The 27994-nt window shown below is 34.6% G+C and overlaps 5 protein-coding genes across 10 annotated transcripts; 1 reads left to right on the forward strand and 4 right to left on the reverse strand.

The window, feature by feature from the left end:
* The first annotated feature begins 6194 nt into the window (after positions 1-6194).
* LOC123903713 (glucose-1-phosphate adenylyltransferase large subunit 1, chloroplastic) lies at positions 6195-11688 on the forward strand. Of its 2 annotated transcripts, XM_045953293.1 has the most exons (15): positions 6195-6816; positions 7704-7817; positions 7980-8153; positions 8293-8385; positions 8488-8571; positions 8675-8730; positions 9044-9137; positions 9227-9339; positions 9491-9563; positions 10109-10189; positions 10343-10429; positions 10511-10615; positions 10751-10857; positions 10937-10997; positions 11313-11688. In XM_045953293.1, the coding sequence occupies exons 1-15, from the start codon at positions 6598-6600 to the stop codon at positions 11412-11414; spliced, it is 1563 nt and encodes a 520-aa protein (XP_045809249.1). In that variant the 5' UTR covers positions 6195-6597; the 3' UTR covers positions 11415-11688. The 2 variants fall into 2 exon arrangements, with proteins under 2 accessions (XP_045809249.1, XP_045809248.1); XM_045953292.1 differs by having other exon boundaries at positions 6313-6816; positions 10343-10615.
* A 480-nt stretch (positions 11689-12168) lies between these two features.
* On the reverse strand, positions 12169-16840 carry LOC123903714 (DEAD-box ATP-dependent RNA helicase 58, chloroplastic). Of its 2 annotated transcripts, XM_045953294.1 has the most exons (10): positions 16475-16840; positions 16306-16399; positions 15706-15819; positions 15460-15582; positions 14658-14762; positions 14035-14193; positions 13887-13955; positions 13591-13680; positions 13120-13260; positions 12169-12526 (listed from the first exon to the last, which is right to left on the reverse strand). In XM_045953294.1, exons 1-10 carry the CDS (start codon positions 16738-16740, stop codon positions 12263-12265), a joined length of 1425 nt encoding a protein of 474 aa, XP_045809250.1. In that variant the 5' UTR covers positions 16741-16840; the 3' UTR covers positions 12169-12262. The 2 variants fall into 2 exon arrangements, with proteins under 2 accessions (XP_045809250.1, XP_045809251.1); XM_045953295.1 differs by lacking the exon at positions 16475-16840 and having other exon boundaries at positions 15706-15815.
* A 1044-nt stretch (positions 16841-17884) lies between these two features.
* On the reverse strand, positions 17885-19739 carry LOC123909092 (NADPH-dependent aldehyde reductase 1, chloroplastic-like). Its single transcript, XM_045959868.1, has 4 exons — positions 19548-19739; positions 19077-19453; positions 18408-18766; positions 17885-18081 (listed from the first exon to the last, which is right to left on the reverse strand). The coding sequence occupies exons 1-4, from the start codon at positions 19671-19673 to the stop codon at positions 18059-18061; spliced, it is 885 nt and encodes a 294-aa protein (XP_045815824.1). The 5' UTR covers positions 19674-19739; the 3' UTR covers positions 17885-18058.
* Positions 19740-20596: 857 nt separating this feature from the next.
* LOC123910285 lies at positions 20597-22322 on the reverse strand. 4 transcript variants are annotated; one of them, XM_045961384.1, is made up of 3 exons: positions 22030-22322; positions 21023-21255; positions 20597-20974 (listed from the first exon to the last, which is right to left on the reverse strand). In XM_045961384.1, exons 1-2 carry the CDS (start codon positions 22150-22152, stop codon positions 21025-21027), a joined length of 354 nt encoding a protein of 117 aa, XP_045817340.1. In that variant the 5' UTR covers positions 22153-22322; the 3' UTR covers positions 20597-20974; positions 21023-21024. The 4 variants fall into 4 exon arrangements, with proteins under 4 accessions (XP_045817340.1, XP_045817337.1, XP_045817339.1 ...); XM_045961381.1 differs by having other exon boundaries at positions 20597-20978; XM_045961383.1 differs by having other exon boundaries at positions 20597-20984.
* A 1102-nt stretch (positions 22323-23424) lies between these two features.
* LOC123907817 (NEDD8-activating enzyme E1 catalytic subunit) lies at positions 23425-27980 on the reverse strand. The gene is made up of 9 exons (XM_045958197.1): positions 27663-27980; positions 27423-27586; positions 27135-27337; positions 26548-26780; positions 26415-26477; positions 26266-26322; positions 25972-26093; positions 25774-25891; positions 23425-23985 (listed from the first exon to the last, which is right to left on the reverse strand). Exons 1-9 carry the CDS (start codon positions 27771-27773, stop codon positions 23698-23700), a joined length of 1359 nt encoding a protein of 452 aa, XP_045814153.1. The 5' UTR covers positions 27774-27980; the 3' UTR covers positions 23425-23697.
* Between the last annotated feature and the right edge of the window lie 14 nt (positions 27981-27994).

Below are 27994 nucleotides of genomic sequence, written 5' to 3' on the forward strand. Positions count from 1 at the left end.
ATCAGCCAATTATATTAGATTCAACTTTCAAGCAGAGGAAAATCAGCAAATTCTCAACAAAAGAGGAGAAAATTCCACCAACTAGTAGTTTCCAGACGTAAGCAAATCATAGATGAATTAGAGATTCCAATTAGCTATTAAACTAAAAACAAACGACCACAACAGGAATCAGCTTACTGATGAAAGGAAATCCTGCGGAATCGACGACAAACGCTCACAGGGGAACCCAATTGAAGCAACCCAGGAGCGACAACCATATAGCAAAATTAGATTTGAAAGGCATCATTATACCATGAGGCAGAAAGAGATGATTGAATCTTCCATACGGTGAAGAAATTTGAAGACTCGGTTGTTGTTTCACACCATGAGAGTTCAGCGGCGACCTTCAGATGGAGGATAGAAACATCATAGCGGAGACCTTTAGACGGAGGGTAGATCGGAAATCACCGTTATGTTGATTGGCGGCGGAGACCAACCGTTACGTTGTTGTTATGCTGGTGGCGGCGGAGACCAACCGTTACGTTGTTGTTTAACTAAATTATCGGGATGATGATGAATTTTTTTCGGTAATGGTAAAAGAATTTAGCCCCACTGATAATTCATGTTTGGGTCCGCCCCTGTATAGAGTGCAAAGTTATCGAGCACAAACACGGACATCGGACACGACACGGACACTGACACGTTGACATCGATAATAATTTGAGAAAATGACATAATCAAGTATATATATAAGTGTCGGTGTTGTATCGGTGACCCACACCAACACGTGTCTGACATGGGACACGGCTAATCTGAGAAGTAACCGTGCTTCATTAAACAAAAAGACAAATTTAGATGAGGCGGTTCGGTAAATATTATGATGATGATAGAATAAATCTAAGTTTATTGGATAAGAGGATTAAGCAAGAGATAATAAATTACAGTAATAAACAAACAAAACATTTTTTTCTGCTAACATGTTTTTGTTGTTTGTTGACAATAACAAGGATGCTGAATATGTTGTGGCAAGCTAAGATTAAACACTTTATAATTTATAAGTGAGAGAATGTTAAACTAACGGTCTTAAGATTTTGGGTTAAAGTGTGATGTCTAGCTTATTTGTAGAGTTGTTTTTAATTAAGTCAATATGGATGATTCTTGACTGACCCAGAATACACATATTTACGTTTTTTTTTTGGCTAACATATATTTACGTATTATTACCGGAGTATTTAGACGAAACTTGTGATCTAGTAACTTGTTTGTATAACATTGAACCAATGACTTGACTATGCGAGACATGTTTGACAAACGTGGGATTGTGGTAGATGAAGTACCTGTTTGGTTTCAAGTTTGAAACCGCTAAAAGCACGTTTTGAGGTTCAAACGTCATTTGAAGCAATTTTTTTATGTTTGGATAGCTATGAAATTAAATCTCTGAAACGTGATTCTTCTTCCAAACGCAAGTCCCGTCGAAGCCACAAATTGAAGCTTCCACGTCAAAACAAAATCACGTTCATACTTTTAATTTTCGGTGACATCTATATTTACCTACTTACCCTTACCCATATCTCCTTCTTCACTGCACATCATTCAAACTTCCAATTTTTTTATCAGCAACGCCTTTCTCCTAATTTTGCAGATTTTTCAGAAGAAAAAAAAATGGAAGAGAAAGAGGGAGGAAAACGCCCAATTTTCACATAAGATTCAACAAGAACACAAATGGAATATTATAAATTTTGGCAAACAAGGGGAAGAAAGAATAGTTGGTGAAAGCTTTAATGTTGTTGCAGCCAGCGCAAAAACAGAACAAGAGGAAGACAGAATAGTTGGTGAAGGTCTAGAGGCTTCCGATGGAGATGACTTTTATTAAAAGAGTCTTTTGTTTTTATTTTTAAGAAATTAAAAAAATTCCTTATTTTTATTAATTAAAATTAAAAGGCTAGTTCTAGACAATTCTTCTATTATTTTTGGGCTGTGTTTTTTTTTTTTACTATTGGGTTTTTGTTTTTTAATATTGGGCTGAAGTTGCCCTTCAAAATTTCCACCTTTTAACATATGGAATGGAATATTGTGATTTTTTATATAATACTATTACATTATTACTTATATAGTACGATTTTATATATTTTTGGAAGGAAGTATGATTTTATATATGTTAAAGATCCTTTTGATAATTTACACATTCAAAAGTAATTTTGATTCAAATCATCCAAACAACATCAAATATTGAGAATCACTTTTATATTGATATATTCAAACATAAATCAATTCTACTCAACTCACTTTTAACCAAAATCAATTCTATCAAAATCAATTCTACCAAACTCAATTCTAGCCACCGCTAAACCAAACATACGCGAAATAGAAACAATACACTACGTATGTGATTATGCAGACTACGTGGCACAGAGAAAGAAAGAGTATGAGTACCACAATGGAATTGGATCCTCTCCATCCCCAATTGCCTCCATCTCTCTCCTTCTCCACATATTGGCCATTGGATCAATCCAATGGATGAGAGATTATTAAAAGATAAAAGGACATATGATTCCAATAAAATGCCCTTTTTCACCCTGTTTTTTATTTGAGCGGGATTAATTACACTTTCCCTTTTCTTCTACCACAAACTACCATATCTCTCTTACCATCAAGGTTCATTGCTCTCCCTCATTGTAGAATTTCTAACTGTAAGTTTCAAATATTGTGATTGAAAAAATAGCTTCAAATAGCTTGCATTTAGTGTATTTTATTAGGTTTCTAATAATAATCAAGGTGGTTTAGGAATATGTTTGATTTCTGTTTATAGTTATTCTGCCAAACAGGGCATTTGATTTATTAAAACTAAACCATTATTGCAAATGAATCTATGTGTGTTTATATGCTTAGTAGGTTTAGGCATTTGGTTTGTACTCTTTCTTATTGCTTCCATGTTTTCTTATTGGTTTATCATTCATGTGTAAATAAAATTATATATTCATTCTTTTGAAAAATGTAGGATTATTTATACAATATGCAAGAAGATTGGATGCCAAAACAGGGAATGCTTTTTGATAACATTGATGATGTTTGGAAGTTTTGGGTTGATTATGGGGGAAGAATGGGGTTTGGAGTGAGAAAACAATATAAACACATAAGCAAGGACGGCTCAGGCTTAGCTACTTCTTGTAGGTTCGTGTGTTGCAAAGAAGGCTTACGAAAATCGGACAAACGAGATTTTAAAACAATCAAGCTAAGACCAGAGACAAGAACTAACTGTCCAGCAAGGATAGGTCTTAAAAATATGGGTGAAAATTGGATGGTTCATGATTTTGTGGTAGAACATAACCATATGTTAAACACACAAGAAACAACTCATATGTTGTCATCTCAACGAAAAGTTTCAGAAATTCACTGCCAACAAATTGATCTAGCGGATTACGCCGGTCTTCAACAAAGGAGTTCATTTGATTTGATGAGTAAAGAAGTGGGTGGCAGAACCAACTTGGGATTTACACGCCTTGATCAAAAGAATTATCTAAAAAAAAGAAGGCAAAACAGTTTAGTAAATGGGGAAGCCGGGTATCTATTGCAATACTTTTAAAAACGGTCGCTTGATAGTCCTTCTTTTTATCATGCTTATCAAATGGATGTGGAAGATCAAATTACTAATGTATTTTGGGCAGATGCGAGAATGCTCTTTGATTATGGATATTTTGGTGATGTGGTTTCTCTTGATTCAACATATTGCACAAATAGTTCATATAGACCACTAGCAGTGTTCTCGGGATTTAACCACCATCGAAAAGCGGTGATCTTTGGGGCTGCATTATTGTACGACGAAACTGCATTATTGAAATACCAGACACAATGGGAGTTACACCTATTCATGTTCTATTACCCACAACTTTTGCCAATGAGGCCAGGTTATGAGCATCACCATTTTGTTCTCTTCTAACAAACATAACACTAACATTTAACAAACTAGAAATTAAAGCTCTACAATCTTGGACCACGATATCAATTGCTGCTATCTTTGCCACAGTAGCTGCATCAGAGAAAATGGAGACATAATTTAGGCCTAGATCTCGAGCTAGTTGGATGGCCCGTCTAATACCCAAAGCCTCAACCATAATTGGATCGACTGAAATGTCGTCTCTTTTACAAGCACTGAAGGTTGTTACACTATTGTGATCTTTGAAAACCAAACCCCAGCCTGTTGGTGTATTCACACTACATCCAGCATCAACAAAAATTGAAACAGACCCAGCAGTAGCATCGAGATGGTTTGTGTGCAGTGGCTGTGATATTCGCAACAAAACACTACATCAATACACTATTTGATGACAAACCAATTTTCTCCATTGTGCTTCAATAATTTCACTATCTTCTAGTCAATAAATACAAAAGAAACAAAATCAATAGAGAAAGATAGAATAGAAACAAACAAATCAGAATAAGGAAGGAAATAAATTTCACATTTTTATCATTCATCTTATGTTGCGTTTTCTCTGCTTTGCTGACCACTTATCGTCTTTTCGTCGACCACCGCATAAACCGTCGTCTCTTGCCGCTGCGTCTTCGACCGTTGCGTCATCTCCAACCACAGTGCCGCTGCTTCGCCCACCGCAGCGTCATCTCCGACCACAGCGCCGCTGCTTCACCCACCGTTGCGCCGCCGCCCAAGTTGGTGGTGTTGTCTGAATCGTTCGCACGCAGAGGATGAGGGTGTTCTCTTTCAAGTTTAGGATTACATGTAATATTTGTAGTACGCTTGTTTTGTCAAAATAGATTTTGACCGCAAGATTGATCTAACGGGTCAAGATTGGAGAAGGAGAGAGAAGGAGACAGTAGGTGATGGAGAGAATCCGGATCCGTACAACAATATTGATTTTGGCTTGGTTCATTTTGGGACCCACCCGCTAATTCCACACCGTGAATTGTAGTGCCTCGAAATGTATGCATGATGCATATATCAAAAGACGACAGCATCACCTGATGATGATGGTGTTTCAGTTCAATTAACTACCACCACCACAGCACAGCACACAGACATGTGATTTAGGCATGGTTGGTTTGGTTCGGTGTGAAATTCAAAATACTAACAGCTAGCACCACATTTTTGTTTGCATTTTGGAGAGACTGGCTACCTTAACCTACAGGTGGACGGGTGAATCAATGGTTTACACGAAACTCATCCATGCTGTTGCCGAAACAAATAAACTGATACGTCATCCAACCTCCTAAAATGCAGTATTTTACTTTCGAGTTTCGAGTTGAATTTGAAACTTCAACACTTTTGAACTCTTAATTCAAATTAGATGAGTTACACTTTTGATCAAACCTTATTTATCTCGCCAAACTTTGAATGATCAGAGCTCTTATTCTCTAATAACTAGAGGATTAATAACAAAACAAAAAAATTGTGTTATATAACATTTTTTTAGTAGTGTTTTACAAAAAGTTAGTCTCTATATTTTACAATGAGCAATAAAAAATTGTACCAAATTTTTTTTCCACCTTTAAGAAAAATAAACAGAGTGTTTGCAATTCGAATCTCGATTTCTGCATATATAATATGATATTCCTATAAACTAAGCTAAACGTACCAAATTATCTTTATTAAATAGTGTAAGGAGTGTGCTCTTTTCTATATTTTATATTTGAATTTTATTATAAATATTTGTATTAAATCAATCTATAAATAATAGCACTTACTTCAATTTAATTCGTTGGTGGACGTTGAAATTGGTTCTTTCAAATTAGTCGTCATTAAGTCGATCGCGGAGTTCCTTTAAAAAAGAAAAATGTGTGTTAATAGAAAAATATAGGCTTAATTAGTCTATTGGTCCCTTAAAGACATTTTAGGTTTTACAATGGTCCCTTAAAGAAAAAAAGGTCCGGGTTGGTCCCTTAAAGAAAAAAAGGCCCGAATTGGTCCCTTAAAGACATATATTTTTGCCATATTGGTCCTTTCCGTTAAATTTTAACTCCAAATATAATTTCAATGGTTAAAATTTTAAAAATTAATAAGGTTTTTAGTGGACCACTTACACTTAATGACATCCACAATTCAGTCTACTAAAACTAACGTTTTTTGTAAAAAATTGACGGAAAGGACCAATTGAGAAACAGATGTGTCTTTAAGGGATCAATCCTGATCTTTTTTTCTTTAAGGGACCATTGTGAAACCTAAAATATCTTTAAGGGACCAAAACATTAATTAAGCAAAAAATATATGAAAAAGATCATAGATCAGAGCCTAAAATGAATCACTCTCACTATAGGGTTAGTCCAAAATGGAAAAAATCGTAGAGCTATAAAACCATAGAATATTCGTTAAAGGATTATACCAAGTTACATTACAAACAAATTATGAGAGGACCATATTGTCATTTAAATGACATACCCTCTATTTTGTGCCGTTTGTAAGGAAACTGGTGGATACAATTGAATATGGATAACGTGGCCCAATCTGCAAAATGATATCTATGCATGTAAGAAAATCTCAAGTCTCAACTCACTCCACAAACTACACAACCTTCATGTGTAAGACACTAATTTGAAACACGGACAAAGACAAAGGTCCTTCATTAACAACTCAAAATTCCCATTTTGTCCCTCTCCGGTGATCGGAAAATGGCAGTCTCTGCCAGTGGTCAGATAATGCTCTCGTCTACCGTTAAGTTACGTGAGCCGTCAAGTAGGAATATGAGGCTTGTGAAGTTTTGTAATGGAGAAATGATGGGACGAAAGATTGAGCTTCATGTTGGTAGTAGCAATGGTTGCATTAAAAATGTTACTAGGAAAAATATATCCATGTCTCTCACTGCTGCTGATGTGGCTACTGAATCCAAGGTTTATATGAATTAACTACTATAGTATTTGCTTCTCATGTCCAATGCAAAATAAACTCTTGTTTGGTCAATAAAGAAAGCATGAATATATATGTTTAAACATTGTCAGAATCCTATTTTGACCATGTATTTATAATTGTATAGTTGCCATACCATAACTATGGACTTATTTTCTTACAAATAAATAATTTTGTTAATTGGTCTTCTCTTTCTACGAATTGCTCAAAATCTCCTGCTCACCAAAAGATATTTTTCGATAAAAAATTTATTAAAAAATATCTTTTGATGGAGTAAATTTTATTAGAAAATATTTTCCGATTGTGTATTTTTCTGTATAAGCAATGCGGGATAAAGAAGAACAATCACCAATAACTTTTTTGTTAGAATTGAAACCGGTTCAATGTTTGTTTGGGGCCTATACTTCAATGGTGGGTTACTTGGGTCCCCTATATCACAACCATCATTAACATTCTATTTTCTCCCATTTAAGTGTACATTGGAATAGGTTATTTATGGAACCAACAACCTTATACTTGTGCATGCCATTGAAATTAAAACTTTATTTTAGTGTAACGATACTTTAATGACATGTAAAATTTTGAAGAACTTTTATAATGCGCGACTCTGTATAAGTGTCACAAATAAATATATTTCATTATATCAAAATAAATAAATAAAGTTGAAGTGAAATCAAGTGTCTTATTGGTAAGTTCAATAAGCTAACTTATTATCGTGTTTTTTGTAACAAGCTTATATTCAATACTGGAGTTTTTTTTTTTTCTTTCTAAAACTGGAGTGTATTTTATGCATCATCATTTGTAAAAAGTTAGTTTATGCAACACAAATGAAATGTTTCCATATGATGAATGGGAATATGGGATAGTGCAGTTGAAAGAGGAAGATGCGGAAAAAAGGGACCCAAGTACAGTTGTGGCAGTTATACTCGGTGGAGGAGCTGGAACCCGTCTCTTCCCTCTCACTAAGCGACGAGCCAAGCCTGCTGTAAGTTTTTCTATTATTTTTCCTATGAAGGACTAACATAGACACAAACACGACAGTGACACTAACACGTAGATATCAATATTCAATAATAATTTAACAAAATAGAAGTGATCGAATGCAGCTACATATGAATTTAGTTATCTTTGGGGTTTCCTATATTAGGTTCCAATTGGAGGTGCTTATAGGCTGATTGATGTGCCAATGAGTAACTGCATCAATAGTGGGATCAACAAAGTGTACATTCTCACTCAGTTTAATTCAGCCTCACTCAACAGACATATTTCACGTGCTTACAACTCCGGTACTGGAGTCACTTTCGGAGATGGCTATGTCGAGGTATCTCTCAATCAACATTGCGTCTTTTTCTTATATTACTTGCATCATAAGTCAGCTTATGTGTGTTTGTGCAGCTGATAAGCAGACACAAATTAACTTGTAAACTAACTTTTATCTAAGAGTGTTTGTTCTGTTTCAGGTTCTTGCAGCAACTCAAACTCCAGGGGAGCAAGGTAAAAAGTGGTTTCAAGGTACTGCTGATGCCGTGCGGCAGTTCCACTGGCTCTTTGAGGTATTATTAGCCTGAAATTAAGAAAACCACAAAATCTATGTTGAGTTTTTTCTTTAATCCAGGTTAATTGTGATGGTGTAAAATATGATTTCCGCGATGTAGGATCCCAGGAGCAAGGATATTGAGGATGTCTTGATTCTTTCTGGGGATCACCTCTACCGAATGGACTATATGGATTTTGTTAAAGTAAGGATCAAGTCAAGCAATTAAACAATTATTCTCTCTTTCAGTTCAGTTAATTAATTCAAATTATTGACTCTTAAGATGTTTTGATTACCTTCTTATCCAGAATCATCGAGAGAGCGGTGCAGATATCACTCTTTCTTGTCTGCCAATGGATGACAGGTAGGTTGTTTGCCCCAAGTAGTAAGATTCATGTCATTATAGTTATAGATTAGCTTTTTCCTCCTGTCCTTGTTTGAATAAACATCTTAATTAAGCACTTATAAAACTATTTTCATATGACATAAGCTGTTTTCATATGCTATACCGGAGAGGTTATGGAAATAAGCTGTAAACAGCTTATGGGCAAGTTATAAGCTGTTTTCATACCGATAGATAAACTTAAATAAGTAAATCCAGACAAGCTTTAATCTCTTAGCTCAATAATACTATCACATATCTTACTGTTTAAAACTCTACTGTGCAACCATTATAGCCGCGCCTCAGATTTTGGTCTAATGAAGATTGACGATAAAGGAAGGGTCCTTTCATTTAATGAAAAGCCTAAAGGAGCAGAGCTCAAAGGAATGGTAAGTCTCATGTTTATCGTACTGCTAGTTATTAACATATTACAAGTTTCAAGAATTAGATTCACAGCTAATATTGCTTCATGCTTTAGCAAGTGGATACAACTGTTCTCGGTCTTTCGAAGGAGGAAGCTCTAGAAAAACCATACATTGCTTCCATGGGAGTGTACGTCTTCAAGAAGGAGATACTACTTAATCTATTAAGGTACAGTTATTATCTGTCAAAATGTTAGGCTTTTTCTTGTAGCTCATGTCATCTATCAATGTATTCTTTAAAATACAGAAATATGCACTGAAAATAAGTTGATCCTATTGCCAAGCTTGTTTGCTCAGTGCTACCGATTAATTTAATTTAGATGGCGCTTTCCAACCGCAAATGATTTTGGATCAGAGATCATTCCTGCCTCAGCTAAAGAATTTTACTTGAAGGTATGATTATAAAAAAAACGTTTACCGTGGAACTTTTTATTTACGATTTCACCTATGTTGTGACAGTATTCATCATTCTTTGTCACAAAAATAGATTTAAGCCTAATAAGAATTATCTTCTAGTTTACGATTTTTTTTACGATTTTTTTTTATTGAAATAAGACTTCAGTTCCTAACTTAGAGAAAGCTCTTATAACTTATAGATGCTCATGTTGATGTTAGGTGAGTAAATTCCTAAATGAATTGAATGAAAAAGCAGATTTTAACTTATGCAAGAAGTTATTATTTAAAAGACTTAGTTATTACAGGATGATTTCAACTTTTCATTTCATATAATTACTTATAAATTTGTCAACACCAGTTCTTAGTATATTTTCACACACAGACAAATATCAACCATCAAAACTTTAGCCGCGTCATTTCATTGATTAAGTGCAGATATAAGGGCTTTCTTATAAAAATAAGATGTGGAAACTCACCTTTGCATCCAGCAGAAAGTTCACTTTCACTTATTATGAATATTGATAGCAAAAATTTGAATGCAGGCTTATCTCTTCAATGATTACTGGGAGGACATAGGGACGATCAGATCATTCTTTGAGGCAAATCTAGCACTCACCGATCATGTGAGTGTCAAGTTCAGTTGTAATTGATGGAAAACCTAAGAAATGAATTAAACTTCAAGCTTTAAAAGCTCAACTATAAACATAATTTCAATTAATTTGTTTTGAGATATAAAATCTTAGTCACTTAGAAAAAATTACTTCTGAAATTTTCAGCAATCCAAGTTTAGCTTTTATGATGCAGCAAAACCAATGTACACATCAAGGAGAAACTTACCACCTTCAAAGATTGACAATAGCAAGGTCATTCTACATTTTTATTTACTTAATTTCCCGTTTATTCCGTCAAATCTTCAACCTCAATATAATTCTTTTTGTATGCAGATCGTTGATTCAATTGTATCGCATGGAAGCTTCTTGAATAATGCCTTCATAGAGCATAGTGTAGTTGGAATCAGATCAAGAATAAACTCAAATGTTCATTTAAAGGTTTGGCGTCACCATCCTGCTCTGCTCAGTACAGAAGATGACAATGCATTTTGTTATCAATATTACCATAATTACCTGATTTACTAGTTTTGTTTGTGGAAATTTAAATTTGTATGTTTACCTTTTTCTATGCAGGACACAGTGATGCTTGGTGCTGATTTCTATGAAACTGAGGAAGAAGTGGCAGCACTGTTAGCTGAGGGAAGAGTTCCAGTAGGAATAGGAGAAAACACAAAAATCAAGTAGCAACTGCAACTCTCACTCATAATAACATTTAGTTTATGTAGCTTTAGTTGCTCATTTCTTCTCACATTTCTGCAGAAACTGTATTATTGACAAAAATGCTAGAATCGGAAAGAATGTTATAATAGCAAACTCAGAGGTACGCTTTTAAAACTACTTTACATTACATTAAGGTATTCTCCATCCTTAATTTGCATACTCCTAAAACTTTTACTTATCAAATGATGCAAATCACTAAATCATTGTATAACAATTAAACACACTGGTCAAAATAAACATTACATAAGAGTGTATTTGGATGAAATGAAACAAATCTCTTCCAATTTAACTAGAGGTATTGAGTTCAAACTCTCAAACTATAACAATGTTTAATACCTGAATCAAGGTTCTGATATCTGGTTTATGTAAAAAAAAAAAAAAAAATCATATATTAAATTTGCTAATTGAATTGCAGGGAGTACAAGAGGCTGAAAGACCTTCAGAAGGGTTTTACATCCGTTCCGGCGTCACTGTTGTATTGAAAAATTCAACTATTGAAGACGGACTCGTCATATAATAAAGTCACGCGTCATTTGTTTGAACCATTTTACCATGGATTTGAGGATGAGATTTTTTGGTTTTTATGAGTTGTAAAAATCAAAATAGAAAACACAATGGATATAAATAGATTGGCATATCATCCATCTTATATTCCAATTCTGTCTGTCTGTCTGTCTTAGTTACCATGTCATAAAAATGATGAACTCAATTACACATTTTACACACTAAAACATGTATTACATTTTTGTTATTTATACTTGAATTGCAATAATATATCTACTTTGCACAAATTCATTATGAAAGAAATGAGAAAAGGTGATTGCTCTTCTCCCTGTGTTGTTCAAAACAATCAAAATACACTACCGGAAGCTATCGCGGTAGGTATTGTGAAGAAAAATACATTACCAGAAGCTAGCATTATCCGGAGGGTGGGGGGGTTTTGAGCATCACGAGGGGATGAGCCACGCCCATGTGAAATCAGACCACATAGGCTCAATTACAGCTTTGTGTAGACACCCAAATTGTCTTTCAATCCACATAATTTATGAGAAAATTAACAATTGATATATTCAGAATTCACGTGTATAACAAATCGTGAATGTGTTACAATTACAACAATATCTTCCTGTACCATATAGATTGAGAGCTTTATCATCTAAAATTAGATCTTACATTAGAGGAGTTTGATATTTTGTTGTTTTATCATTTATCAAGTTCTAAAAGAAAAGGCCCCTGCCATTTTAGCACTCGTGTTGAAAAGAATTAAATAATTATAAAGATAAAGGAATTTTTCAAATAGATACAATTTGAGGCACAATACATTATAGTTGATCAGCTTAAAATATGCGAAGGTCTAAGCAAGGTTTATTCAATAAGCTCTTCACACACAAACATCAACTCATTTTCATACTTCTTCAGAACAAACCGCTCCTCAGAGACTATAATGCTGGTGACAGAACAATTGACGTCAGAAAAGGGTTTTCTACAAGTCCTCCCTGCTCGATGAAGATAATCTATGGCAGTTTTTGGCAGATCAAAGTTGTATATGTGAGTCATTTCTGGAAAGTCGACTCCTCTAGCAGCCACATCTGTTGCCACTAGAAGATAGCCGCCACCTTTCCTAACCTCCTGAATCAAAGAAACAGCAAACGGTCGTTACCATACCTTTTCCACCTAATTTGACTTGCATACGCATTTTAACACTACAGTGCTTAAACTAGCATACTTATGGTCGTCGTACCAGGCTTAATGTGTATTTTGATGAGGTTTAAATCTACAACAATAGCAATCACATTATACACCCACTAAATTTGAAGCTAAGGATTGGCGCAACTCTTGAACTAAATGTCCCCTTAAGGATAAACATCATCCTTAGCCAGTCGCTCTTGTTGATTTACTTAAAGTTTAGCTGAAAGCCCCCCACCCCACTCTCCAAGGCAACAATGTCAAAGATTTTATTAAAATGGTGTCAGTCCTTAAACCAATGGTGGCCAATTAATCAGGTAGAATGAACCTTATATAATTTGGTTATCAGAACAAGTGTGCCTTGTATATATTATATATTGTTTCAAACTTTGCTATAGGTTGCATTATATTATTCGCTCATGGATGAATAGAAAATGAATTTGGAATGCAACGTAAAGGTCAATGATGCAAGGATGCTGAAAAGTCAGGGGTTACCAATGAGATCTATCCATATCAATCCACTAAATGACACTTACCAACAGAGAAGCTGCTCGTGAATTGAAATTCATGTCATCTTCGAGGAGGAGGATATCTAAAGAACCGTGATATGATGTCTTTAGAAAGTCAATCACAAGGGATGTGGATGGAGCATTTCCAGCCTTTTTCGACTTCTCAGACTGCATAATAGAATATGTAATATTAGATGATTGATAATTTTATCATATTTTACCCGGACTGATTCAAACAGACATTGAATGCACACGTTTGGGCTAATAATTTCAATGGTGTAACTGTCTAATAATAAATACTGCAAGCACCCAAGTCCTATACCACTAGCTTGAAGATCTCTAATTAAACAAAAGTAACTCATGTACTAATTATAAAGTAGTTTTCATTCCACTAGCAGGGCATAGACTATACTAATTGCATTATCCAATTGATGAGAAATCATTATTGCATAATCCAATTGAAGAGGAGGTGATAAAAGAAATATATTCTCAGCATACCTGCTCACCAACGAATATAATGCCAGACTCAGGAGCATCAGATTGAATCAAGGATAACAGGGTTTGTAGTTTTCTCTTCGTATCACATACCTAATTATTGAAAATTTGAATAGCATTAGAAAAATTTTAATACCAAAAATAAGTATTTAATAAGTAAGCAATTGAAGTTTAAGCCATTGCCATTCTATATCTTTCCAAGGTCAAAGGGTGGAGGAAAGATGGCCTAGAACTTCAAAATAAATAAAGATAGTTTTATTTTAAGTTATAGAAAATTAGAAATACAAGAAGTTTCTTACTATAAATCTATGATATAGGCGAGATGGCATGGGCTCCACCGGACTAACTTGAATATGGACCACATCCCTCTGAAAAGAAAATAAAGTCAGAATGAATATAAGGTACTTAAAAGACAAACAAAGAATCAGATTAATCAGATTAATATACCTTAGTCCATTTCTGCTGCATAGCTTCGTTAATAAATCGATTGTGCTGTGGTATAGATGCACTGGCAAAAACTGTCTGACGGTTATTACAAGACGAATATGAGGTCAAAATCTTGCGGAGAGAACTCACTTGCTTTGAAGAATTGAAAATGAAGTCAACCTAAGCAGACAAGAATAAAAAGTAAAATAAATACATACAAAATTGCTCAAAGTAAAAGAAGTTGGCAGGGCTTATATAATTGCAGGCTTTATAGATTTTATATTTCTCAATTCAAAACTTAAAATTTCCAAAATATGTGAACACCCCCTTTCCACTCATGAAAATGTGAAAAAAAATGAAATCTAAAAAGCTAAATAACACTTTTAAAATGCGCTTAATTAAGTTTACTTGCTTTCTTCCATATCTTTAGCTGCATTAGATCACAATGATAGATGAGAACAAGATGACTAACTACAACATATATCGTTTATGAAGCAATTATACATGGATGGTGGTGAAGCATTATGTTTTGAAACATGCAGAGTCACTTAAAGGCAAATCTGGAATTCTGCTTCCATAGCTCTTACCTTAAACAGCACAAATATACAATTGCTGGAAAGTGTACAAAGACAAGCCTATTTTACCTCATCCACGACCAACACCCGCAAGGTTCCAAGCGAAAAAAGTTGTTTTTCAAGCATTTGGCACAAACTCTCAACTGTTGCAACCACTATTGCTGGAGGCTCTGCCTAAAATTGGAGAAAGTTAATCAAAGCCTGAATGGACAAGAAAAGGGACTTCTCTATAATACTAGTGCAGCTAATGAAAAGTTAATCAGAAGATAAAAATCAATGCAAACAGAGGTGGTGCTCAATCAGAGCTATTGTATAACTTCTGGAAATTCAAACCATTTCTTAACAAAGGCCTAAGGCATCAATACACAAAAAGAAAACACAAAAAAATTAGTTGGTCATAGATGCATAATCTGTAATGCCTATCCACTAACCATATGCATCGCAGACATATATCCAATGAAATATAAGACTTAAAACACCCCCAAGAGCATGGTACTTATATACCACAATTTGGCCAGCACGACAGGTTAAATAATTTAGTATTGTAGCATAAACGAAAAATAAAGTATCCTAAAATTAATTGACACTTGAGAATCTGCAGTGTTGTGCTTGTGCATCAATTAATACCACTGGGACGTGGCTGCAAACAATGGAATGGAAAAAATTAACAAACTGAGTATGAATGATCTGCATCAGTAGCAAATAATTTGAATAAGAATAAAAAAAATATTTATCAGGCTGTCAAATAATCTCCAACAATTTTAAAAAGATTTAAAAATGGCAGTGGCAGACATTTGTTAGTCACCGTGTCTATTTGGTTAAAAATACAATAAAATACAACTATTTGAAGAAGATGATGAAAGATTTCCACCTTAAACCAACTCTTGTGCCTTCTCAATGTTCCTCCATCTAACAGAGCCATGATGGTACATAACCTCTGCTCCCCTTCAACTCCGGATGGCTTTGCTGCCAGTATCCTAGCTACCTTGGCAACCTTGTCATTAAATAAATTTTTTGCACTCAGTCGTTTGGCCTTTTCCAAGGGTGTTCCCCTTGATATGTTGCACTAAAGATAATTAACATGTCATTATAACATCATAACTATACAAATTCTTACTTGCATGCCAAGTTCACGGGTGGGCACCAAAACTAGTGCTTGAAAAGAAGATTTTTTAGTGTTGATGATGGAATAAATCAAAAGCAAGTATGCAAGTGTCTTCCCAGAACCTGTCTAGATAAGAAATAAAATAAGGTTACACTTACACATCTCCCTTTTGTTATTACTTCATGGATGGAGATACAGAGAAAAGTATAATAGTAGCTAGCCACTTTTCATAACAAAGCATAATCAATAGTTACAGAACAGAAAACTAGACATGCCATGGTATCGCGGACTCCACATCGATTTTTTTTTAAACGGCCAAAAATAATTAGTTGTTAGTGTTAGTTTTTGACCTTGTGAGGACTTGAACTCTGAACCTTTGATCCTTAACTCCTTTAACCCTTAGCTCAAACCAACTACTCTAAACATTTATATTCAACTTCCCTTTGACTCTATTTGTTAACAAATTATTTCCCCTCCAAACCTAAGTTGTTCTTCTATCTCAGGTCACATAACAATTGAGAAATGAAGCTAAGCATAAATTATTGCATTGCATTCATGATTAGTGCCACAACACAACAACAGCAATAAGAAATGAGATTAAGAAAAATGAACCTGAGCATGAAGTATGCAATCATGGCCAGAAAAGAGATGAGGCAATGCTTGCTTCTGTACCTCTGTAGGCATTACATATCCAACCTCTTCCATCCTGAAACATATTACAGCAACCATAAAATTATGATGGAAAGAAATTGAAAAGGGAAAATAGTTGAAATTACATTACCTTTGCAGGAATTGGTCAGGTACGTGAGGTTGACATATATCTCTGAGAGTGGGAGTTGTAGGAGAAGGATTTGCAATGGCGGGTAGTGGAGTTGTTGTGAAGTTGGAGAAACGGTTAATGTGATTGGGAGAAAATAGTTTCAGAAAATGATTGTTGTTATGTGAACGAGGGATGTAACAAGAAGAAGAAGAAGAAGAAAGAAGACGAAGAGGATGAAGAAGAAGAAGATGTGATGATACTGAGAGAGTATTATTATGAGTGTCCATTATTATCAGAGATTGATTGATTATTCTTCTCTGTTTCTACCAAATTTTCAACTTCATCAAATCAAATCAAATGGTAAAGATGATGATGTTTTCTCTCTCCATCTCAGCTGAATCTTTTATATCCCCAATATTCCAATTTTGGCTTTGCAGAAAAATTCGATTCGCAGAAACCAAATTTTTACCAGTGCAAATTCAGAGTAAATTTCGGTTTTTAGAAACCGAAATTTGTTTTTAAGGCAAAAAAAAACTTCAATTTCTACAAACCGAAGTTTTTTTAAGGGCAAAATTGGAAATTCAGGAGATAAAAGATTCACGGGGTGGGGGAGAGAAAACATAAATGATGATTTGCTCACAAACAGAATGGGCTGGATTTTGTACAGTTTGGGCTTATGTAATACGGCCCGTGAAAATTTCCATCATCTGTTTGGGTTTGATTAGGATGAAGATTTCTCTCCCCACCCGTGTTTCTTTTCTACCGTCGTTTTTCCATTTTTGCTCTTGAATAAATATTTCGGAACACGTTTTTCGAATTTTTTTGCTTGGAAAAAAACTTCGAAATATTTTTTCCGAATTTGAATTAGAAAAACTTCGGAAAACACATTCCGAAGTTTTTATACAAGGGCAAAAATGGAAAAAAACAGGGTAGAAAAGAAATACCGGAGTTGGGAAGAGAAAAATTCGATTAGGATAGGCATGGCAACAAGAGGTGGATACCTTCCACATATTTGAGGTTTACGGATTCTGCAGGTTTGAATTTCCCTGATTTTAAAATACGGAGCAAAGTAGATAATAGAAGATTGGTATCCACTCTGAATTTGTTTCATTTGTTAAAAGGTATCTTAAATAATTCATATTCTATAAAGATGTTATTTAATAGGAATGTTTGAGAGAAGAAACGCAAGAATTGACAATGTGTTAAAAAAATATTTCATGTTAATCTCTTTTTAGTGAAAACCAGTGGATAGTGAGTGTAAACAATTCTTCTCTTCAATTTTTTGTAAGAATAAGCTTTTTCCAAAAACTTAATACAAGAAGAATTGTGATTTTTTTTACTTTGTTGACTGTTGTTAGAATTTTTAATAATTTTAAACATTGATTTGCATTTGATCACCAATAGTACATTGATTTGCATTATAAAGGAGTATTATCCGAATGCATATGTAATCCAAACACAACGCACTTTAATTAACGCAAAATATACATCCAAATTGAAGTTGATATACAATCCAACATGGACAGCTTATTGAAGGGACCATAACATAGCAACACCGTTTAATAACAAAACAGGCGAAGCCACAATTACTTCAGCAGACTAGTACTAAGCATTCACTATCATTCCACCTGCAAATTAACCACCCCATATTAGAATTACAATATATAACAAAATTAATGTCTCCCTCCGACCACAATTATATTGCATTTTTTATATTCATTGGTCTTGAATAACTGATCTATAAATCTATAAATCTATAATATATAGAAGATACATCAGTTATTCAATAAATTTGAAAAATACAATGTGACCTGAGGGAATAAGACTTAAGATACGAAAACACTATACTAACACTGTCATGTTGACGTCGATAATAATATGATGAAATTGAATGTAATTACAAGTGTCCAAAACTCGACCATTTGAAGTGTAAAAATAAAAGAGAGGAACGCACCATTTGGATGGAGGACTTGGCCAGTAAAGTAGGAGGAATCCTGAAGAGAAGCCAAGAACAAATAACAAGGTGCAATCTCACAAGGCTGACCTGCTCGTTTCATTGGCACATCAGACCCCAAGTTTTGTATCATCTCAGCTGGCATGGTAGCTGGTTGAACTGGTGTCCAAACTGGACCTGGAGCTACAGCATTCACTCTTATTCCCCTGTTCACAAGCTGTTGAGCAAGACCTCTAGTGAATGCCACTATGGCTCCTTTGGTCGATGTGTAGTCCAATGTTTCTGCTTTCCCTGTATAGGCATTTACTGATGTTGAGTTTATGATTGAGCTCCCTTCTTTCATGTGCTTCAAAGCATGCCTGCACATTAATTAATCCATAATATGTTTCCTCTTTAAATTCACTCTCTAGTGTCTAGCCTAATAGACCAATACACTATTGGGATCCAAGTGTCGAATGAGTATAATATATTAAGTTTTTGGCTAAATTGCACTTTTGGCCCCTAGCCAAGTCGGGGCATGTGGCAAGTGACAACTCGCGTGTCACGTCAGCATTTCTTGCTAGGTCAGCATATGTGGCAAGCTATATGCTCGACTCAGATATAGGATATCATGGATCACAACACTACTCCAAACAATACTACAATGTCAAAATCAAAATCTAGTTATACCTGACCAAGAAGAAGTGTGAAAAGATGTTGGTCCTGAAGACTCTTTCAAGCTGTTGTTCAGTGATATCCTCTATTGAGTTTTTGAGGTGCTGTTCAGCTGCATTATTAACAAGAATATCAATGTGTCCATATTCTTTGACAACAAATTCAACAACCTGTTTGCAATCCTCATCATATCCAATGTCAGCAGCAATTGCCAATGGTTCTTGTGCATCACTTGTCTTAGCTTCTAGCAACATCTTCAAAGTATCATCCTTGTCCCTGTCCTCAACACCCTTCACATATGTAAAGGTCACTGTTGCACCCTCTTTTGCAAATATTAGACACACTGCTCTTCCTATCCCTGAGTCACCTCCTGTCACCAATGCCACCTTTCCCTGTACAAAAAGAGAGTGCTATTAGATACAAAGAGACTATTGGTAACTTTTCTTTAAAAAAGTTGAATACTTGAATGTGTGGATTGGTGTCTACCCTTAGTTTATTGGAGGGCTTGTGAACAGGATTTATGGTTTGTGGGAGTGGTTCCATGATATGTTCTTTTCCTGGCTGAGTTTTCTGGCTCTGAGGTGGGAACTTAGACTCATTATTATTTGTCATTTTTGCAGGGTTTGAAACTGAAGTTAAGTATAGGATATGAGAAGAGAATCTGATCAATCTATATATGGACTTGAGTTAGAATCAGAATGTTTATATATGTTGAGAAGAGGTCTATTTTTGTAGGGACCCTAAAGGAGAGGAATAGGTGCTAAGTAGAATGTGATGGCATGCTATTGCCACGTACATATGCATGCTGCCAACGTGTCATATGTGAGACTCTCGTTCAAGGTTACTTTGGCCTAGCGGTGGAATGGTATGTATGTGACATTAACAATCAAAGATGAGCTTGTACACCTAGTTTCTTCATGCTCAAATTTTGTCCTTACTTAATGATGATGATCTATTCATGCTAGCTAGATGTTTTTTATCTAATGGTTTATGGTTTGAAAAGAATTAATTAATGATAAGAATTATGAGAGACCGAAGATAAAAAGAGAAACAAACGTAGTCACTGATCAGTATAAGTAATTGAGTTCATTTAAGAGTTTGATTGAGATTCTGTTTTAAGACTATCAAATCTTTTGCATTTGTTGTTTTTTGTTTCACTTTCATTAGCTTATAACTAGGTTCTGGGTTCAATCTCTGACTTGTCGTGTAGCAGTGTTAAAACACTTTTACGGAGTGCTTGCCACGCATTTGAATCCCACAAAGTTCAAAAGATTGGTTTATATAGTTGCGGTCCAAATATGATCGACTGCAGAGCAGTCACCTCTCTCCGAATGCACTGAATCTGAATTCGTTCTTAATTGTGGAGCTCATAATCTAAAAGTTCAAAATAAAAACTATGGATTCAAACTATCCACCACTTATAGACGCTAATTTTTGGTGTTCTCACTTATGTGCGACTTCTTAATTTCCAACAAATAGTACAATGAATTAGGAAACTAGTGAAAACAGATAAATATCTAGCAATAAGCATAAAGTATGAACTGATTTGATGTTTCTTTGAATTTTCCATCATACCAAAAACATAGTTATTATACAAATTAAGTGGATACATTATTATATATTACAAAAGGAGAAAACAAATTGGAAAGAGAACAAAGATATCAACTTATCAAACTAGATAACAACTTTCTCACACGGTGAAGGGTTACAAAATAAACCTTGCAGGGACCCTTGCCAGGTTGCTACTAATTATACTGGCATTCCTATGTACATAATGATTAACCATATATTATACATCAATCCTTGAAATTAACCATATATATAGAATTATCCATACTTAAACTTGGCAAAGTAACTAATTAATGATTAGTATATAATTATGCAATTTTGCAGAAGGATATATATATATATATATATATATATATATATATATATATATATATATATATATATATATATATCCTCAGCCATTATTTATAGGTTTGAAAGAATTTTGAGAAACTGTTCTTGTTGTATCTTGAGAAGATTGTTTCTGATATTTTGCATATGAAGATGGTCTTCCTTTTCTTTGCTTCCTTCTTGGTTGTGTTGACTGTGGAATAAACACACCTGTCCCTTTGCTTTGTCTTCTCAAAGCCACTTGCTCGTACATGAAATTTGACTGTGGAGGAGGATGTATTGCTCCATGGTAAGACTGAAAATTTGTTTAAGAATATTTATTAACATGGTAATTATCATCAACATAATTTATAAAACCTTTGTTTTATCAAAATTCAATAAATTGGGTGGAACAATTTTTTGGCCAGGCTTTACTTACATTGCGGCCGAACTCTAGACTACTAGGGTCCCTTTCCTCTAGGAACCAGAGGGTTATAAACCAAAAACAAAAAAATTCAATGGATTTTTGGTTTTGAGAATATATGTGTGTGTTCACGTTTAGACCATGGTGTCAAAATCAGATGGTTCATGTTCCAACTTTATAGTTTTTACTCGATTTATTAAAGTCATAAAGTAAGATGTACGAATAAAACTTTTGTTTTAACAAAACAATATTGCTATTTGTCACAGAATTACTACTCGTGACTCGTGAAATCATAAATCACCGTAAATGAATTGAAAAGTTAAACCAAATTACTTTAAAACCCGTGGCATTTGTGTTTTAGGATAAAACTGTGTGGTGACGTTTAGCATTTTTCTTATCATAATAACACATGAATGGATAAGCATCATTATGCACATGAGTTTCATGCACATAATAATGTTTATCCATTCATGTGTTATTAAATCATACACTTGAAATCTTCTTAGAAAGAATATATATTGAGTATATATGTTCCAATTTTGTATTTTGGACTCAATTTAACAAAGTCAAAAAGTGAGTTGTCTGAATTCAATTTGACGTTCTAAATCACGTAACTCCATCAAATGTGTGATAGTTTGATGTATAAAAAAGATGCGAGTGAAAAACCTGAATAGTGTGAGGATGACAAGAAGTATTAGGGTCTTCATCTTCATCCATAATTAAGAGAGAAATTTGCTTGCTTAAGTCTGCAAAAAATAGATCATCTTCAAGTTCCATACCACCCTCCATATATTTGTCTATAACCTTACTATAGGTTTGAAAATTTTCTCTACTTTGGCATGAAACCAAGTACTATATTTAGAGTAACATGCTAATCTCTTTTCTCATATATTTGATGTTTCTTTTCTTATGTTGTCCCAAACATGTACTATATATATACACAAGTTTGATAATAAGGAAGATTGAATTATTATAAGGTTAACAATTAATATGGGTAAGTTGAAATGTATGGATTGGGCATGCATGTGAGTTGGTAGGGTCATATGGTCATAGTAGGACCCACAAACTCTCCCACTAACTAGCTAGAATCATGTTGTAATGAATATGTTATGATATTATTATTCGGTGAATTTTTCGATCGTTATATTTGTTGATGTGGACAATTGTGATAGGTTCATAAATAGTGTTTATTAATTTTTTTTATATTAAATATTATTTATAAATCTATTAGAATTGTACATCTTAGCAGTATACCGATACATGATCAAATAAGATGTGTATGAGATTGTTCATCCTATTATTATCTAGTTGAGTAAAAGAGATGAGGACAGCGAGGAACAACTATTACCAGATATCTAATCCAAAGATAGATTCAATCTTGAGAATATACAATACATGGTTGTGGATTGTTTATGAGTTATGGTTCATCATATTCATACCACTGGCCCTTGCATAGGTCACAATTAAATTTTGTCTCAATGTTCTTATCTGTTTTTGAATCCTCTAGCGGTTAAGATTAAACCAACGAGACAAGTCATATTATATGTAACGGTCAGTGGATATTCATGTTCAACAAGTTGTTATGGGACCCTCAATAATATAGTATGAAAAAGTATTTAGTACTACCTTTTTAAAGTAATTTAGTTCAAGAACAACAATCATTCTCATCAATTAGTAGTGTAGAAAAGGAAGAAATTAAAAAGAAAAGGATGAGGAAAATAATTAGATGTGATTGGTGATGAGTGATGTGATGAATAAGAAATGGATACAGGGAATACACAATTATGTAATAAAGTGGGGAAAATATCTTAATTAAAAAAATCTAAAGATTGAATGATGATTCTAGGTGTTAAGATTAATAGTGTGTTTGGATAAAGTTTTGATTAGCTGCTTTGAAAAATACAGTATACAAGTAATAACAGCAAACTATCATAATCTTAAGTTTCTCAACCATATTCATTGTCAAATCATAAACAATAGATAAGCACATTTCTCTGGCACAAATTAGATTGATAATCCATCCCCATCAAGATATTTTAAAGCAAAATGAAACAAGTGCAATGAGAAATATATCAGCAACTTAATTCCATATGATATTATCCATGGTCTAAATGTGCTTCCATCAATCTAGGTGCACATGACAAAATGGAATTGCCAAAAATCCTCACTCGGCGGGGCAACAAAATTCGCAGCATCAAAGGGTATTCGCTAGTCGTTCATCAATACTTTTACAGGGCATAAATTGTTAATCTTACCTCACTAATATTGGAAATAAACTATGATATCTAACATTAACTTTAACCAGTGCTTATAAAGCCAGAAAATTTTCCTAAGTTATGCTCCTCCAGCGGTATCCATATCTGCAACCCCATCAACTCCCTTGAAAACAACTCGTAATTTTCTCAAACATGAGGTTTTTTGGTCATTCTTGCTTGTCATGCCATTCACATGCACGATATCCTTGGGCAATTTACCCATGAGATTAAAAAGAGATAGACTCAGGTTCGGTCGAGTCATTTCTTCCAATACAGGGGGAGCTTGCATATACAGATTCTTTCCTCGATGTGTAACACTAGCTTTCGACAATTGCAACTTAGGATGCTCTTCCAAAAGATCCATGAACTGCACAAGTTTGATAATTAATTAAAAAAACATGCATCAAAAGGGAATATAATAAGAGCACCCACATCCATTATACCCACTTTAAGTTCTTTAAACGGGTTCCACTTAATATTTTATATTATTTTACATTTCCCAATTATTTAAACAATTCAACCACATTTTCTAAATATCCCATCAAAAACTCTAAAATTGGTCCCACCGGACCAACAATATTCCACACAGAGCACAAGAGGAGCGTTCCTGTGCAGAGCATCGATGCCAAGTTTGTGCACGATGATAAAATGTGAAATATCGCCTATCACTGACACAACATGGTTGGGAAAAGTGAAAGAATGGTGCAAATACTTGCGATAATCATGCTCTAAAGATGCACCCATGACATGAGTTGCTTAAAACTTTAAAGCAGTAATGGAAGACGGTTCACTTGTTGAAAAATAATAAATATCATAAGCACAGTACCAATCTTAGGAGATGTCTCTCATTTATATCATATATACACATTTTCAGGCTACATCTCATCCGATGTGGACTCTCAACACACTCCCTCATGCCCAGACTGGACATCTGGTGCATGACATGAGTGAAATTTGGATAAACTCTGATACCAACTTAAAATTTGGGTTACACCTAACTCAATGCTACAAAACCAGCTTGTAAGGTGATAGATGCCACCCACTTATAACCACATTTGCATGCCATATCTCATATGATGTGGGATTCTCAACACTATTATAGAGAGCTTATGAAAATAAGATAAAGACAGCGTATGAGAATATCAATAACTATCTTCATAATCTATACTAAACACTGATTTGAAGTGTTTATGTCATAATATAAGTACAGATAAACTCTTTGAAACGTCTTGTAATGTGCCAAGCAAGTATATGGAATATAGGAGTACGCGCGACGCACAACCATTTGTTCAGTATTATTGAAGAGCATAAATCGGGGATAATTGCACAGCTATTGCCATTAAAGTAGCCCAAAATATATTTAACATTGATAAAGTTACTGTACCCATATTTTTTTTTTTTTTTGAAAACTTGGTATCCGGCCTTAGGACCGACTAATCCAAGGGGACCAATCCCACCGCCCACTTGCGGGGGCCCCATTTAAAGCCAGAGTTTTTTTTTGCTCTGTATGGACTTAGCCCACCGAAATTGGCACCAGTGGGAATCGAACCTGAGACCTTGAGAGGAGCATACTCCAAGGGCCCAAGCCAACACCACTCGACCAACCCCAGGTGGGTCCTGTACCCATATTTAACTATGATTATACATATTTGACCTATAAAACAATCTCACCTCCCTAACTATCTCAGCATCAGAACAATTGATCCTATCTAACTCTAATAACTCTCTAAACTTACAGTCCCAAGTCCTAAAAACTACTTATTCAGCAATCTATCAATTCCTTGTCAAGTTTAGACACAAATAAGTTCTACATCTCCCAAAATAGCTTTTATGAATTCTACCCAAGAACAAAAGGATGAAGATGTAGTTTAAAATCATTTTAAAATGCAAGTGAGCAGCTAAAGACGACAGTATGAAATGAAGACAAGCAAAGCTGGAAAAAGCTGAAAGTAAATAGGCAATCATGTTCGTTTTAAGGTCGGTAAGGCTTTAAATTAATAGCTAGCTACCAACCAAACAATTTGAAATATGATTTCAATACTCTATACCAGGAATGTTTGGAACTCCTAAAGACAAGGGAATAGACATCTGATGCATTCCTATTTCCTAATTAATATATAAAAAGAATTTGAGGAGTCGATAATTGAAAATTAACCTTTTGCAATGTGATTGAAGGGTCCAGTTCAATACGTATACCAGGACCACACACAAGGCAGTCTTTGTCCCTTTCAAATTCTGTCACTTTAGTGTGGAGGCCTTCTGAACCATTATACCTGCATGAGGTGTGAACTAATTAATAATACTTATAGGTCAATAGCCAAATAAAAAGCGATGTAAAAGATAGAGAACAAACGTTAAGTAGTTGGACAAAGTTTTGCTGCATCCTGTTGCAATCTTCAATGTTTCCAGTGCACATGCAGCTGATATAATTGCATTTGTTGAAGCTATAGCTGGTATGATGTTCTTCACAACACCCTATTAAAACAATTAATTCCTTAGCAAAAAGGAAAATGTAATTGATTATCAAGGGAAAACAACAAGTGGAACAAATGTTGAACCAATTTTAGGAATTCATCGTACTTTAAACAAACAAACAAAAAAACGGAATTTTGCCAGGGAGAACTAGAATTCCAAATCATCTCATTACCTGGGTGAAAGAATAAGTAACTCCAGGAATGCCAAAAAGCTCGGCCCTCTTGACAGCCTATAAAATGTAAATAGTGAAACTTGTAACTTATTGATGGGCCAAAAATGTATTTTAAAGAGTAAAGAAGCTCGTTATGAAATAAAAGTTACCTCGTCATAGACCCATTTCATATTCTTTGGGTTATCAGGGTCAAAAGGAACTCCACGGTGAACCTATACATTAAACTTTGGTTAAAAGAAATGGATTGTTACAAAATAAAAGAAAAGATGACCGATCATTTACCTCATCCCATTTGATTAAGTGAGCATATTCAATACAATGGGCAGCAGTTCTAGGGGTTTCTGCCAGGGTACATAAAGGAAACTTTACTTGAGGTGGAAAAAGCCATATGGTACACTCAAAGCACGGTGTGATCCCTGGCATTATAACCCTGGCATGGCCCTTGAAACCTTCAGTCCCGCCATCCACCATAGGTTTGATCGTTTCTTCTCGTGGGTTGTCATCAGAATCATACTCTAAATTTATCAGTCAAAATAAAAGAAACTAAAATTAGCATAAGCACAACCCTTAGGAGAGGGAGATGAAAATAACATACTTAAAGCAAATACTATACAAGTATGAAATCTACAAAATGTACTTGTGTAGAATAATTAATAGAATGAAAATCTTTATGCCAAACAACCGGGCAGACGTGATACTATTTTCTCCGTGTGTAAAAACAACCAAGTATTTGAAACACAAGCATCGCTCCTCAAACAAAAAAGCAAAGGAACATATAGGTAATAACAACTAAAGTATTTGAAGCACAACCATAACTCCTCGAATAAAAAAGCAAAGGAACATATAAAGACAAAGGATTTAACACACACCTAGAAAGCTACAAGCAACAGTATTGATGTAGCTCCGCGCCTCAATGGAATCAAGACCAAGAGCAATAATAGCAAACTCATTATAAAACTCAATATTCTTATCCTCAATCCGGCAAAAATGTGGCACAATATCCACTCCACTAATTCTTTCCATTACACGTTTAGCAGCTACCTCAGCTTTCGGTTTTCCAACATCCTCAAGTCTAACAACAAACAAACAAGAATTCCACAAATCAAATACCCATAACTGTAATTTAAGCAAAAGGGGTTTAGTTTAGTTTAGTTTACCTAAACAAAAATTGGCGATTAAGATTAGTAACTTCAATACGATCCATATCAATAACCTCGAGGTTACGAAAACCAGACAAGGCTAAATCTTTCAACAATTCACAACCTAACCCGCCTGCCCCAACAACCAAAATTCTGACGTATTCATCAAGATCTTTGCTTAACTACAAGAAGAAACAGAAAATAAGTAAAAAGACATACATAGATGATGAAACTTAGGAGGAGTGAAAAGGGTTTTACCTGTTCGCCAGGTTCAAAAGTTGGACCGACGAGATTGCCGGGTCGGAGAAGGAGCTTGTCGAGGTCCCTTGATCGACTTGGTTGTTGCAATGGAACTGAGGTATCTGCCATAACTGTTACAGAGTTGTGAGTTCTAAAATTGAAATTGAAAATTCAAAACCCTTTCCCACAAAAGGGTTAGGGTAGAAGAAGATGGGTTGCTTGATTTATAAGCTCGCTCGCTCGCTCTATTATGTTTTCGAATCGCTCATTCGTGTTCCTATACCTGGGGCTTTGCTTGCTGGGATTCTTTTTCTACCGCAGTTTTTTTTTTTATGAAAGTTTTTTTTTAA

This window comes from Trifolium pratense, linkage group LG2 (genome assembly GCF_020283565.1).
Source record: "Trifolium pratense cultivar HEN17-A07 linkage group LG2, ARS_RC_1.1, whole genome shotgun sequence".
Lineage (NCBI taxonomy): Eukaryota > Viridiplantae > Streptophyta > Magnoliopsida > Fabales > Fabaceae > Trifolium > Trifolium pratense.

Bases quoted from the DNA above. Each gene is read 5' to 3' on its own strand.
- LOC123903714 (XM_045953294.1), bottom strand. From the start codon at position 16,740: ATGGACACTCATAATAATACTCTCTCAGTATCATCACATCTTCTTCTT. The intron at 14,194-14,657 runs GTAAAATAGGCT...TTGTCTGCTTAG, and splicing joins GGGTGTTGGTCGTGGATGAG to GTTGACTTCATTTTCAATTC. The intron at 13,681-13,886 runs GTAAGAAACTTC...TTCAATAATTAG, and splicing joins GCCTATATCATAGATTTATA to GTATGTGATACGAAGAGAAA.
- LOC123907817 (XM_045958197.1), bottom strand. From the start codon at position 27,773: ATGGCAGATACCTCAGTTCCATTGCAACAACCAAGTCGATCAAGGGAC. The intron at 27,338-27,422 runs GTAAACTAAACT...GTTTGTTGTTAG, and splicing joins AATCGCCAATTTTTGTTTAG to ACTTGAGGATGTTGGAAAAC. The intron at 26,478-26,547 runs GTAAATGATCGG...TTTAATGTATAG, and splicing joins ACTTAATCAAATGGGATGAG to GTTCACCGTGGAGTTCCTTT.
- LOC123903713 (XM_045953292.1), top strand. From the start codon at position 6,598: ATGGCAGTCTCTGCCAGTGGTCAGATAATGCTCTCGTCTACCGTTAAG. The intron at 8,154-8,292 runs GTATCTCTCAAT...GTTCTGTTTCAG, and splicing joins TCGGAGATGGCTATGTCGAG to GTTCTTGCAGCAACTCAAAC. The intron at 8,386-8,487 runs GTATTATTAGCC...TCCGCGATGTAG, and splicing joins AGTTCCACTGGCTCTTTGAG to GATCCCAGGAGCAAGGATAT.
- LOC123910285 (XM_045961384.1), bottom strand. From the start codon at position 22,152: ATGGAGGGTGGTATGGAACTTGAAGATGATCTATTTTTTGCAGACTTA. The intron at 21,256-22,029 runs GTTTTTCACTCG...ACAAATTTTCAG, and splicing joins GTCATCCTCACACTATTCAG to TCTTACCATGGAGCAATACA.
- LOC123909092 (XM_045959868.1), bottom strand. From the start codon at position 19,673: ATGACAAATAATAATGAGTCTAAGTTCCCACCTCAGAGCCAGAAAACT. The intron at 19,454-19,547 runs GTAGACACCAAT...CTTTTTGTACAG, and splicing joins AGCCCTCCAATAAACTAAGG to GGAAAGGTGGCATTGGTGAC. The intron at 18,767-19,076 runs GTATAACTAGAT...ATTAATGTGCAG, and splicing joins TCACACTTCTTCTTGGTCAG to GCATGCTTTGAAGCACATGA.